This window comes from Lepus europaeus, chromosome 3 (assembly GCF_033115175.1).
Source record: "Lepus europaeus isolate LE1 chromosome 3, mLepTim1.pri, whole genome shotgun sequence".
NCBI lineage: Eukaryota > Metazoa > Chordata > Mammalia > Lagomorpha > Leporidae > Lepus > Lepus europaeus.
The window spans coordinates 84,363,197-84,376,705 of record NC_084829.1 but is presented as its reverse complement, the minus strand read 5'-3'; the positions used below and the strand labels follow the sequence as shown (position 1 = coordinate 84,376,705).

Below are 13,509 nucleotides of genomic sequence, written 5' to 3'. Positions count from 1 at the left end.
CATGGTTTAGCCTTGTAATATATAAAGAGATTATTATATTATATAGAAAAGGCCAGAGATTATGAAATTAACTCACCAAAATGATTTGAAGAAAGACCTCATATTGTCGCACATTATATAGGGCTTCTTTCAATTTATATGGCTGAAGGTCTATAGCCACGAGTGGATTATCTGTTGCTTTCTCAAGGATGGCTGTGTAGCGGTGTGCCCAGTTCTGGGCAATCTGAAGCTGAGAATCCACATGATGAGTGGTGGCTGGGATTGCTTCGTGTAGAATAGCTGGCACTGTTTTTCAGAGTACAAGAAGAGAGGCATTAAGGAGTCTAAAAAGAATTAAGGTGGGAAAATCTACAACTAATCATCTTTCAACAATTAAATTGAGCCCAGTTTTTCCCCCAGATTAACAATAATCAGGTATGTATTTCATGGATCCTCCACCATGAAGAATAATTTAAAAATTGCCCAAACTAAAGATAGTCAGAATGGTGACCAAAAGTTACAGCAGATCAGCCATGCCGCTAAAATATAGAGGAATTTCTTCAACAGGTAGACTTTGATATTATGTATTGCTGATATCATGCCTCTAAAAAAGCCATGATCCCTCCTTCTCCTGTCTTCTTTAAAGGGCTCAACAGTCAGGGTTGGTCCAGGCAGAAGCCAGGGGCAAAGAACTCCGTCCTAGTCTTCCACATGGCTGATGGGGCCCACACACATGGGCCAGCTTCTGCTGTTTTCTCAAGCACGTGAGCAGGAAGCTGGAGTAGAAGCAGAATAGCCTGGGTCCGAGCCAGCACTCTGATACCAGCGTTGCAAGCAGCTCCACCTGCTCTGCCACAATGGCGGCCCCTCTATCTTCTTCGCTACGTGTAAAAATGAAAGAGAAAAAAGTGTGCTTCTTAAGGAGTTCTGGATGCTGAAAATTTTCAGAATAGTCTGGAAAGGGAGGGAACTTTATGAATAGGAGTTTGAGATTTAAAACAGTTTTTAATTTTTAAAATTTCATTTGAAAGGCAGAGACCCACAGAGAGAAGTAAACAGATATCTTCCATCTGCTGGTTCACGTCCCAAATTCTTGTGAAAATTGGAGCTAGGAACTCAAGCCAGGTCTCCCACACAGGTGGCAGGGACTCAATTACTTGAGTCATCTTCTGTTGCCTCTCAGTACATTAGCAGGAGGTTGAAATCAGAAGTGTAGTTGGGGCTGGCGCCGCGGCTCACTAGGCTAATCCTCTGCCTGTGGCGCCGGCACCCCGGGTTCTAGTCCCGGTCGGGGCACCGGATTCTGTCCTGGTTGCTTCTCTTCCAGTCCAGCTCTCTGCTGTGGCCCGGGAGGGCAGTGGAGGATGGCCCAAGTGCTTGGGCCCTGCACCTGTATGGGAGACCAGGAGGAAGCATCTGGCTCCTGGCTTCGGATCAGCGCGGTGCGCCGGCCACAGCAGCCATTGCTGGGTGAACCAATGGCAAAGGAAGACATTTCTCTCTGTCTCTCTCTCTCTCCCTGTCCACTCTGCCTGTCAAAAAAAAAAAAAAAAAAAAAGAAGAAGAAGAAGAAGAAGAAGAAGTGTAGTTGGGTCTTGAACAAAGTACACCAAAATGACACGTGGGCACCGCAAGCAGCACCTCAACCACTAAGACAAGCACCCACCCCAAAACAGTCTTTTTTTTTTTTAAGATTTATTTATTTATTTGAAAGTCAGAGTTACACAGAGGGAGGAGAGGCAGAGAGAGAGAGAGAGAGAGAGAGAGAGAGAGAGAGGTCTTCCATCCAATGGCTCACTCCCCAGATGGCTGCAAAATGGCCAGAGCTGTGCTGATCTGAAGCCAGGAGCCAGGGACTTCTTCCTGGTCTCCCATGCGGGTGCAAGGCCCAAGCACTTGGGCCATCCTCCACTGCTTTCCCAGGCTGTAGCAGAGAGCTGGATTGGAGGGAGCAGCCGGGACTAGAACCAGCGCCCACATGGGATGCCAGCACTTCAGGCCAGGGCATTAACCTGCTGCGCCACAGCGCCGGCCCCATCCCAAAACAGTTTTTATTTATTTATTTTTATTTTTTATTTCATAAATGTGAATTTACAAAGTGCAACTTTTGTATTGTTGTGGCTCCCCCCACCAACCTCCCTCCCTCCCATGGCCCTCCCCTCTCCCTCTCCCATCCCGCCCTTTATCGAGTTTCATTTTCAATTACCTTCATATACTGAAGATCAACTTAGTATATACTAAGCAAGGATTTCAACAGGCTGCATTCACACAACCGCACAAGGTATAGGGTATTGTTAGATTAGTAGTGTTTTTAAGTTTCATAGTAAAACACATTAAGGACAGAGATCCTACGTGGGGAGCATGTACCCAGTGACTCCCGTTGTTGATTTAACAATTGGCACTCTTATTTATGATGTCAGCAATCACCGGAGACTCTTGCCATGAGCTGTCTAGGCTATGGCAGTCCCTTGAGTTCACCGACTCTGAACTTGTTTAGTCAAGGCTGTGTCACAGTGGAGGTTCCTTCCTCCCTTCAGAGAAAGGCGCCTCCCTCCTTGATGGCCTGTTCCTTCTGCTGGGGTCTTGTTCACCAGGATCTTTCGTTTAGATTGTTTTTTGCCATCATGTCATGGCTTTCTATGCCTGTGAGACTCTCATGGACCTTTTAGCCAGATCCGAATGTCCCAAGGGTTGATTCTGAGGCAGGAGTGCTGCCAGAACAGTCTTTTTAATGGAAAAAAATGATCCTATTTTTATCAGTAATCTAGAGAACAGTGATCTGGTAAAAGACACTAATGTCTTATCAACTGCCATAACAGGGGTCCGAAATTCACAAAGAAGTTGCTTCTGGTCATAGTTCCTTACTCAGATATTTCGTAAGTACTTTCAAATTTATACATGAAGAGTGTATTAAGTGCATAACAACACAACAGATGTTCCCGAATTTACTGATCTGCAAACATCTTCTCTTGGTTCTTTTCCTTTCACAAACTGCATCAGCAAGTGTTGTCAGGGTCATTTTAAGTTTTTAAATCACTGAGTTTTACTCCTGCTTTGTAATTAACCTTGGAATAAAGAGCACAGTTGTACTGAATTGGGATGGCCAGCTTCTGGCAGGGCCCCTCATTTGTTTCCCATGTTAGTTTCATGATACACAAAATTTAAAGTATTGCCCCTAGCAAAGAGAACAATTATTACATGTTATGAATAGCAGTAATAGCTTTTTTTAAAAAAAAAGAGTTATTTTATTTATTGAAAGGCAGAGTTATGGAGAGAAGCAGAGGCACAGAGAGAGATTTTTCTATTCCCTGGTTCATTCCCCAGATGGCTGCAATGCCAGACCGAGTCCAGGAGCCAGGAACTTCTTCCAGGTCTCCCATGTGGATGCAGGGGCTCAAGTACTTCGACTGTCTTCCACTACTTTCCCAGGCCATTAGAAGGGAGTTAGATCAAAAGTGGAGCAGGGGGATTTGAACCGGCAGCCATATGCGATGCAGGTGTCTCAGGTGGTGGCTTTACCCATTTTGCAGCAATACTGGCCCCACTAGTAGTTCTTAAGAAATAGTCAAAGTCAAAAATCTTAAATCTGAAAATGTAAGTGGTGTGTTGTATGTTATTTTCTCCACTGAGCACATTAAATTTTAATTAGAATAAAAATTAAATTTAAATGTAAATTAATTAAATTGAATTAGAATTAACCTAATACATGACACATGAAATTTGCTCACTTTATAAAAATTAAAAACTATAAAAAATAAAATAAATGGCATCCAAATTGCAAAAAAATAAATAAATAAAAGAATTAACCTAATGGAGAGGCTGGTGCTGTGGCACAGTGGGTTAAAGCCCTGGCCTGAAGCACCGGCATCCTATATGGGCGCTGGTTCTAGTCCTGGCTGTTCCTCTTCCAATCCAGCTCCCTGCTATGGCCTGGAAGGCAGCGGAAGATGGCCCAAGTCCTTGAGCCCCTGCACCCACGTGGGAGACCTGGAAGAAGCTCCTGGCTCCTGGCTTCGGATCAGTACAGCTCCAGCTGTTGTAGCCATCTGGGGAGTGATCCAGCGGATCACCTCTCTCTCTGTCTCTACTTCTCTCTGTAACTCTTTCAAATACAATAAATCTTAAAAAACAAGAATTAACCTAATGGTACACTTACAGTCATCAATGCCTTCTCCTCCTTTTCCACAATCTCTGTTAAATAATCGTATTCCAGTGACAATCATGGTGAGTTCTTTCAGCTGACGCTCTTTGTCCTTCTTAGAAAGAGTTAGAAATGTCCCGAGTTCAGCTTGGGGAAAAACACTCTGCAGGGCAGCTAAAATAAGCCACAGAAAAGGAAAATGAAATGATGTAATAAAGATTTCCAAGACTACAAGTTTCTTTCTCTCAACAGAAAATTTAGGGATCCGTGTCTCTAGAGTTACTTACATGATTCTTTAACTGATACTCGTGAAAATAGCAAAATTTATTACATACCAACTCTGGACTATTGAAAATAGTCCATTGCCTCATACTCATTTTTAATAATAGTCCATTTAATAAAATAATAAATAAACAAAATAATAGTCAATCTAATAAAATAGTCCATTGCCTCATACCCATTTTTAATAATTAAACATCCATCAGTAACTTTTTGGGAATGGACATTTTAAAAAGCTTTCTAATTAGGGTTCTGTGTAGAAAAAAATCAGTTTAAAACAGTTACAGAACAAAGTCGAAGGCAGGCTGGACATCTTGCTGATTCCCCAAAGGATGAAAGTGGACAAGGCTTCTCTGAGTATAAAATAGGACTCTTTTCCATGATCCAGTCTAGGGGACAGCCTCAACTGCTCTACCTAACATGAAATATCCCTTTCTAGCTCTGCCAGTTACCCTCACTCATGCTACCAGTATTTCTCAACGAGGCTTAATAGCTGCAGTTCTGTGTCAACATTTCACTTCCCAGAGGTGCCACTTCGGTTTCAGAACTGATACAGAGTGCAAAAGGGATCTAGTAAGTTTTAACCTTTTATTTCTGATTTTTTTAATTTTTATTTTTTTAATATTAAAAGAGTGAGACAGAGACAAATAGGGCACCCTTCCATCTGCTGGTTCACTCCTCAAATGCTCACAATGATGAGGGCTTAGGCCTGGGCCAAAGCCAGAAGCTGGAAACCCAGTCTAGGTTTTTCACATGGGCAGCAGGAACCTGATCATTTGAGCCCCTGAAGCTGCTTCCCAGGGTCTGCAATGTCACAGAGCTGGAGTCAGGAGATGGGGCCATCACTCAAACCCAGCACTCCAATGTGGGATGAGGGTGTCATAAATGCCAGGCCAGGTTAAGCTGCTGCCTGCAAAGCCAGCATCCCATAAGGATACCAGTTTGAGCCCTAGACGCTTCACATTCAGCTCCGTTAACGTGCCTGGGAAAGCCGCAAAAGATGGCCCAAGTACTTGGGCTGCTGCCACCTTCATGGGAGACCCATGTAGAGTTTCAGGTCCTGACTTCAGCCTGACCCAGCCCAGCCATTGTGGCCATTTAGGGAGCAAAACAGCAGATGGCAGATCTCTCTCTCTCTCTCTCTGTCTCTCTCTCTGTAACTCTGCCTTTCAAAAAAATAAGTCTTAAAAAAAATGCTAGGCTAAACAACTGCTCCAGAACTTCAATCTTTAACACTCCTAAGTTAACATATTTTATAAATCACACTGATCAAATATTTTCACTTATGGAAAAGCAGTTGTTTATATATTTGGTGGGGCATGTATGAACTGAATATTTATTTGTTCCTAAAATTCATATCTGAAAGCAGAGTTCAGTTAGATGTTCCCTTCCCTAATGAGGGAAGGCTGAACATGTAGGTTGTGTAGCCAAGAGAAGAGAGTAAAATCTGAAGAGCATACAGCTGGTCTCTGCCATACAAGATTGTTCCCCTGTGTGAATTCCCTTACACCCGCTGAGAATTGTTTATATTGTTTTACCTGTTGCCTCTCTGACAATCTTGATATCTGTGGGGGATCCAAGCCCAGAGCGTAGTAACACATAGCTGACAATCTTTCGGTAGAGGCTTTCCAATTCTTCCCTAGCACATGCTCTGTTGTCTGTAATTTCTCTGCAAACAGAGCCTAATCTAGACTCTAGGACCCGGTGATGTTCTTGGAGAAATTCCTCTAAAATTGGAAAATGACAATGTTCCATATATTTACATAATGATATTTATAATCTGTATTTAAATAAATTATAATTAATTAAGCATATAAATTATAATTTATATTTATAATTTATATTTATAATTCTCATAGAATGAACAGAGAGGAACTGGCTTGGATATGGCAATTCTACAGCATGAAAACAAGGACTTTCTTAAGGTGTTATAATGAAATAAAAACAGTGATCAGCAAGTAAACTCAAGATAAAATCCAGTTGGAAAGATTTATTACTGTGATTAAATAGAGTAAGACTTCAAGACAAAAAAGACTCAGGCAATCCAAACAGTGAATATCAGAAAGGGCTAAAACCTCCCAATTAAGAAGGAAATAGAGACCATTTCTACAACACACACACACACACACATACACATTATTGCAAACACACAAGGGGTCTTCAAAAATTTCATGGAAATGCAAACTAATAAACAAGCAAGGATGAATTTCAAAAATTTTTGCACCAAAATAAACTCTTATTTTTTAAATTCCATTTTCATGAACTTGTAATCTTCAGAGTAGAAAAACATTTCAAAAGATTAACAAAAATATTAAACTATTAACCTCATTAAATTATTGTCAACCAAATGAAGCCTTTCTTAGTTGAAATATATACAGAATTTTTAAACTTTTAAGAGCATAAAAATGAGTAGGTATGTTACCTCGACTTGTATAATTTATATCAAAATAGACTTGCATCTTAATGGTGTCCAGGGATGGGTTCTTGGTATCCAATAGCCGAGCCATACAAAGCTAGAAAAGAATAGCCCATGAATAATTTCAGTTGCATTTTCTAAAATACTGAAGTCTTTCCTAAAGTTATTTTCAAAATAAGGGAAAGATCAAAGCAATGGATCCTGATATTTATCCAACAAACTCTTTTAATATTTTTCTCCTTGAAAACTTTAGGGTTTGTAGTTTACCCAACCAGTAAGGGTTAAGTTATTTCCCTTGAGCTAACTGATACCTAGGTGGCTAATGGTTTATTTGAATACAAAAAAAAAAACAACAAAAAAAAAAACCAAACCTGATTTGGTTCACCTGAGCAGCCTAGATCTGGGTAAATATTGCATGAAGCTTATACTCCAGCCTGGAACTCTAGAAGTTTCTAACTACCAATTATTTGAGCCTTAACAACAAACACCAATAGTTTATGAACCTGACATCCATCTTTGCTGAGGTGGGAGGCCACATTCATTTTATAAAAACTTGGTGCTAGCCGGCGCCGCGCGGCTCACTAGGCTAATCCTTGCGGCGCCGGCACACTGGGTTCTAGTCCCGGTCGGGGCACCGGTCCTGTCCCGGATGCCCCTCTTCCAGGCCAGCTCTCTGCTGTGGCCAGGGAAGGCAGTGGAGGATGGCCCAAGTGGTTGGGCCCTGCACCCCATGGGAGACCAGGAGAAGCACCTGGCTCCTGCCATCGGATCAGCGCGGTGCGCCTGCCGCAGCGCGCCTACCGTGGTGGCCATTGGAGGGTGAACCAACGGCAAAAAGGAAGACTTTTCTCTCTGTCTCTCTCTCACTGCCCACTCTGCCCACAAAAAAAAAAAAAAAAAAAAAAAAAAAACTTGGTGCAGCTCCCCTTCTGTCCTCTCCTTACAAAATCTCTCTGGCTCTACATTGTGTTTCCAAATCTCCTCTTTGGGCTTGTTTTCTCCTATTTCACCCCCCATAGATGGCTCATTCTGCCTTGCCTCTTTTTTTTTTTTTTTTTTTTAGATTTTATTTTATTTATTTTTGACAGGCAGAGATAAGGGCCTCCTTTCTGTTGGTTCATCCCCCAAATGGCCGCTATGGCCAACACACTGTGCGATCCGAAGCCAGGTGCTTCCTCCTGGTCTCCCATGTGGGTGCAGGGGCCCAAGCACCTGGGCCATCCTCCACTGTACTCCCGGGCCACAGCAGAGAGCTGGACTGGAAGAGGAGCAACCGGGACAGAAACCAGTGACCCACTGGGACTAGAACCCAGGGTGCTGGTGCCGCAGACGAAGGATTAGCTTAGTGAGCCACGGCGCCGGCCCTCTGCCTTGCCTCTTTAATTTGGATGATCAATTTGATTTCCCCCGCTTTTCTTCACTCCACTTCCCTCTTCACTCTCCCACTCCCTTTCCTTCCCACCCTTTAGGCTCACATACTGCAGCTGGCAGGGACAGAGCAGCTCCACTCTCAACTCATCTTCCTAAGCACCAACCTTGTTTTCTTAGGAGGAGGGAAGGGGGAATTCAGGACTAAGGACTTGATACTCTCTGTATGGAAGCCTAGGCACCTGGGTCCGTCCAAATAGAGAAGAAGTGCTCTTCTAAAAGCAGACTTCACAAATAAAATATTAGCTCATCCATATGATTTTGACATTTATTTATTTTCATCTACCTGACAGGCGGAATAATAGAGATCTTCCATCTGCTGCTTCACTCCCCAAATGGCCACAACAGCCAGGGCTGGGCCAGGCCAAAGTAAAGAGCCAGGAAGTCCATCTGGGTCCCTCCTGTGGGTGGCAGGGACCCAGGTACTTTAGCCATCATTTACAGCCTTCCCAGACACATTAGCAGCTAGATTAGAAGTGAAGGATGGGGCAGTGCTGTGGCGTAGTAGATGAAGCCGCCACCAGCAGTGCCAGCATCCCTTATGAGAGCTGGTTCAAGTCCCGGATCCTCCACTTCTGATCCATCTCTCTTCTATGGCCTTGGAAAGCAGTAGAAGATGGCTCAAGTCCTTGGGCCCCTGCATCCACATGGAAGACCCAGAACAAGCTCCTGGCTTCGGATTAGCGCAGCTCCAGCCATTGTGGCCATCTGGGGGGTGAACCAGCAGATGGAAGATTCTCTCTCTCTCTGTTTCTGCCTCTCTGTAACTCTGCCTTTCAAATAAATCTTAAAAAAAAAAAAAAGTGAAGCAGCTAGGACTTGAGCCCACACTCTGATAAGGGATGCAGGTATCCCAAGCAGCTGCCAATGTACCACTATGCCTGTCCTGACATGATTTTTAATTAAGAGAAAAAGAAAACAATTTTGTCACCTAAATTATCATGTGCAATCATGCGTTGCTTAATAACGGGAACCTGTTCTCACAGATGCATGGTTGGTATATTTCATCACTGTATGGATACCACAGAGTACTCACACAAACTGGGATGTACCACACACCTAGAATATACAGCACAACCACTGTGTACACATAGTACATGCACTCCATCACTGAGAAAAGCATCATTTTACAGCATACAACTGCACATTGATAGTTTATGTATCTGTCATATTAAAAGTATATTTAGTTTCATTCCTTACAACTTCGTTGAGTTGGGGGTGGTGGTGGAATTATTAGGCCATGAAATGGAGAAAAACTTGCTTTCGCCCTTCCTATATTCTCTTCCATGGTTTTCTGGTAAAATGGCTGTCAGTCATTCCTCATATTGCTATGAACAGGCTTTAGAACCCATTTAGAACCAACCTAGAAAGACCCAGTTCCAGGCTGTCCAGTGAAATCATGGAATCTCCAGTGCAAAATCATCCTGATGACATATTCCCTGCTCCAGGCTTCTAAAAGTCTTCCAGTCCCCTGTGGCAACTGCACACAGGCCTGTTCCACACTACATGAGCTGCCAGTTGTGAGACAAGATGAGATGATAACCTTTTCCCCTGCCTTTTCCATGATCCCAGAAAATGTTCAAAGTTTGGGAGAACTTGCTTCAAGTCCTTTATGTGAGGGAGGAAACTAAATTTAGTATACTCAGGAGAAAAAAATGTTGAATTTTGAGGAAATACAGATTAAGCAACTGAATTCAGTGGGTCAAACTTAAAATACATGGACATTAATGAAGTCTAAAGTTCTTGCCTTCTTAGTTCTTAAAACTGGTTTTCTAGTTGAAAGTAGAGTATTATTTCTTGGGTTTCAATTTTTCTTTTAGAATTAAAATGTTTAAGTTACATTGAATCAACTAAATATATCTTAATATATTTGTGTGTGTGTTTGTATACATATATATAGTTTATGGCTATTTACCTTTGTATCACAGCTATATAACAAACCAGCTAATAACATTCCCAATAAAACAGATTAATAACAAGGTAGCACTAAAATATAGTGGCAGACAGGGCTACCTGCATGGTACCTATTGTCCTTTTACCTTGCTAACAGGGACCCAATATGGGTTGGGACAAAGATTTGTTTATCTAAGAAAAAGAAGTTAATGTTCCAGGGTCATGTATAATATTTCAGTCAAAAAATGTAAGGATTCTGGTAAAACTAATATTTTCTGGATGGAAAACAACACATCCAATTGGCACATGTACTTTGCCTTTTTCTATTCTCCTTTCTTTTGTCCAGAGATAGACCATGGAATGAAAGTCATATGCTATCAGTGATGGCCCAGGAAGCAGAAAGAATAGTCAATGAATCTCCAGATTTTGTTTGATGAGAAAAATAAATCTGTCAATTGTTTGTATACATGCAGCTGAAGGCAATAATGGTTAACACAAATGCTGTATTTAGAATTGATAATAATTCCAAAATTGAGGTCTGATGTATAATCACCTTAACAAGTTTCTGAACATCACTTTTTGTAAGAGTTCTATCCACGTTAAAGCCATTACTTGGATCCAGGACGACAGCTTTCACCTGAGAATAGGAAAACAGTCCATTAAGCAATTTTATTTAATATTATTATGAAATCAGCTTAATATGTTTCCATTCTGGGGTAGTTTGTTCAGATATTTTTTTTTATTACTCAACTCATCAGTATCTTCCTTAGAGGTTGAAGAAAGTAAAAAACATCAAACCTGAATATAATGTTAGAAAAATAAGACAGGGTGGCAGGCAGCACTATGGCCAGGTCGGTTAAAATGCCACCTGCCAATGGTGGCATCCCATTATCTTGCAGCCATTTGGGGAGTGAATCAGCAGATGGAAAATCTCCCTCTTTCTGTCACTCTGTCTGTCAAAGTCATAAAAAATAATTCTTTTTAAAAAGAAGAAAAAGGGGCTGGTGTTGTGGCATAGAGGGTAAAGCTGCCACCTGCAAGGCCAGCACCCCACAGGGGCACTGATCAACTTCCAATCTGGTTCCCTGCTAATGCTCCTTGAGAAAGCAGTAGAGGATGGCTCATATATTTGGGTCCCTGCCACCCAAGTGGGAGATCCAGATGAAGCTTCTGGCTCCCAGCTTTGGCCTGGCCCAGCCCTGGCCATTGGGGTCATTTGGGGAGTTTCTCTCCCTCTCTCTCTCTCTGCAACTCTGCCTTTCAAATGAACAAAATAAATATTTTTAAAAATAGGGGCTGGTGCTGTGGTGCACCAGGTAAAGCTGCTGCCTGCAGCGGCAGCATCTCATATGGGCATAGGACCCAGTCCCAGGTACTCCACTTCTGATCCAGCTCACTGCTAAAATGCCTAGGAAAATGGCAGAAGACGGACCAAGTGCTTGGGCTCTTGTGCCCATGTGAGAAACTCCTGAAGAAGCTCCTGTCTCCTGGCTTCAGAGAAACCCAGCTCTGGCTGCTGTGGCCATTTGGGGAGTGAACCAGCAGATGGGAGATCTCTCTGTCTCTCCCTCTCCCTCTGTAACTCTGCCTTTTAAATAAATAAATCTTTAAAAAAAATTTAAACAAAAAAAAAAGAAGGAAAAAAGAAAAATTGGGAATAAAGGTTGAATGCAATGGCTAGATTTCAGATTGGGAAATTATGGCACATTTACCATATTTTTTATTGTCTATGTTAACCAAATATAAGAACAGAGGAACTACAGCAATGAGTAATTTTAACAACAGAAAACAAAAGCACACGTTAAGGGGCAGACATTTGCTCTAGCAGTTAAGATATTGGCTGGGATGTCCATACCCTACATCAGGGTGTCTGGGTTTAATTCCCAGCTCTGATCCCAAGCCCAGCTTCCTGCTAACACAGACTGGGAGGTAGCAGGTGACGTCTCAAGTAACTGGGTCACTGCCACCTATGTGGGAGACCTAGGTTGAGTTCCCACCTCCCAACTTCAGTCCAGCCCAGCCCCAGCCATTGCAGGCATTTGGGAAGTTAACTAGCAGATGGGAGGTTTCTCTCTCTGTCTCTCTGCCTCTCTGCTTCTCAAATAAATAAGCAATCCATGTTTTAAAAATATCTACTCAGAACATTAATGTTTCCAATCTCATCAAATCTTCTAAACCAGTCTATAAATCCAAAACTGACAAAACTTTATAAACTTTAAGAAATTTTTTTTTTAATTTTTCTGAAGATCTCAGAATGTTTTCAATTGGCAAACATCTAGAAAAGCTTGACAAAATGTTAAGAGGAAAACAGGAATCACATTAAAACAAATTCTTTTAGTAAAGCAGTAACTCACAAAAATATTCACTCTTACCATAAAAGCCACCAGAGTTTCAGAAACCACCTCTCCGTGAGCTGCGCATTCTTGTCCTATTTCCCTTATGATACTCTTTATGACACTTTCAGCTTGAGTGGGAGGCATCCTGGCTAAATAAAGCAAGGATTAGCATTTTAGTCTGTTATTTTTCCTCTTTACATTTTTTCACTATTATATTTGTAAAGAGTCATAAATTATCTATTAACTTATTAAATCTTATTACTAGCGGGGCCAGTGCTGTGGCGCAGTAGGTTAAATCTCCAATCTGCAGTGCCGGCATCCCATATGGACACCTGTTCGAGTCCTGGCTGCTCCACTTCTGATCCAGCTCTCTGCTATGGCCTGGGAAAGCAGTAGAAGATGGCCCAAGTCCTTGGGCATCTGCACCCACATGGGAGACCCAGAGGAAGCTCCTGGCTCCTGGCTTTGGATAGGCACATTTCCGGCTGTTGCGGCCATCTGGGGAGTGAACTAGCGGATGGAAGACCTCTCTCTCTGTCTCAGCCTCTCTGTAACTCTTTCAAATATATAAATAAATAAATCTTTAAAAAATTAATTACTAGCATTTAAGCTCTTCCAGTTTCTCATTAGTTCCTTTTTTAAAATGAATGACTTTATGGATGACAGAAAAAGCAAGTGGAACTTCAAATGACTGAAACATTTCCCCTTTACTGAACCAATGGTGGTCACCAAAAGCAGATTTAAGAGTATACTGTGAATTATTTTTAAATTAAAAAATAAGACTAAACAGGATGGAGGGGGCTAGAATTAATGAGACCCCTCTTCTCCCATCTAGGTAGGCAGAGGAAGAGAGCTTGAAAGACGAAGCGCTTATTCCATCACATTCACTAAAAGATCTTTCATAACTGTAAGAGACTCTTGAAAAGCAATTCTTGCTCAGATAACTTAAATTCCCTTTTCTGAACATCCCAGTTGGAGTTCAGATTCTTGATAAAAAACATAAAAGCAAAACATGAAAACACATTGTGAGGGTTATG

General features: G+C 41.9%; 1 protein-coding gene across 1 annotated transcript in view; it reads right to left on the bottom strand.

Moving 5' to 3' along the window:
- Positions 1-12,616, bottom strand: part of CFAP206 (cilia and flagella associated protein 206) — a 42,985-nt gene extending 30,369 nt beyond the window's left edge. Inside the window, exons 1-6 of the mRNA XM_062187599.1 lie at positions 12,509-12,616; positions 10,690-10,773; positions 6,822-6,912; positions 5,938-6,126; positions 4,136-4,294; positions 77-285 (exon numbers count right to left, since the gene is read on the bottom strand). Of these exons, the coding sequence (XP_062043583.1) occupies positions 77-285; positions 4,136-4,294; positions 5,938-6,126; positions 6,822-6,912; positions 10,690-10,773; positions 12,509-12,616 (840 nt within the window). The remainder of the gene's footprint in view (positions 1-76; positions 286-4,135; positions 4,295-5,937; positions 6,127-6,821; positions 6,913-10,689; positions 10,774-12,508) is intronic.
- Between the last annotated feature and the right edge of the window lie 893 nt (positions 12,617-13,509).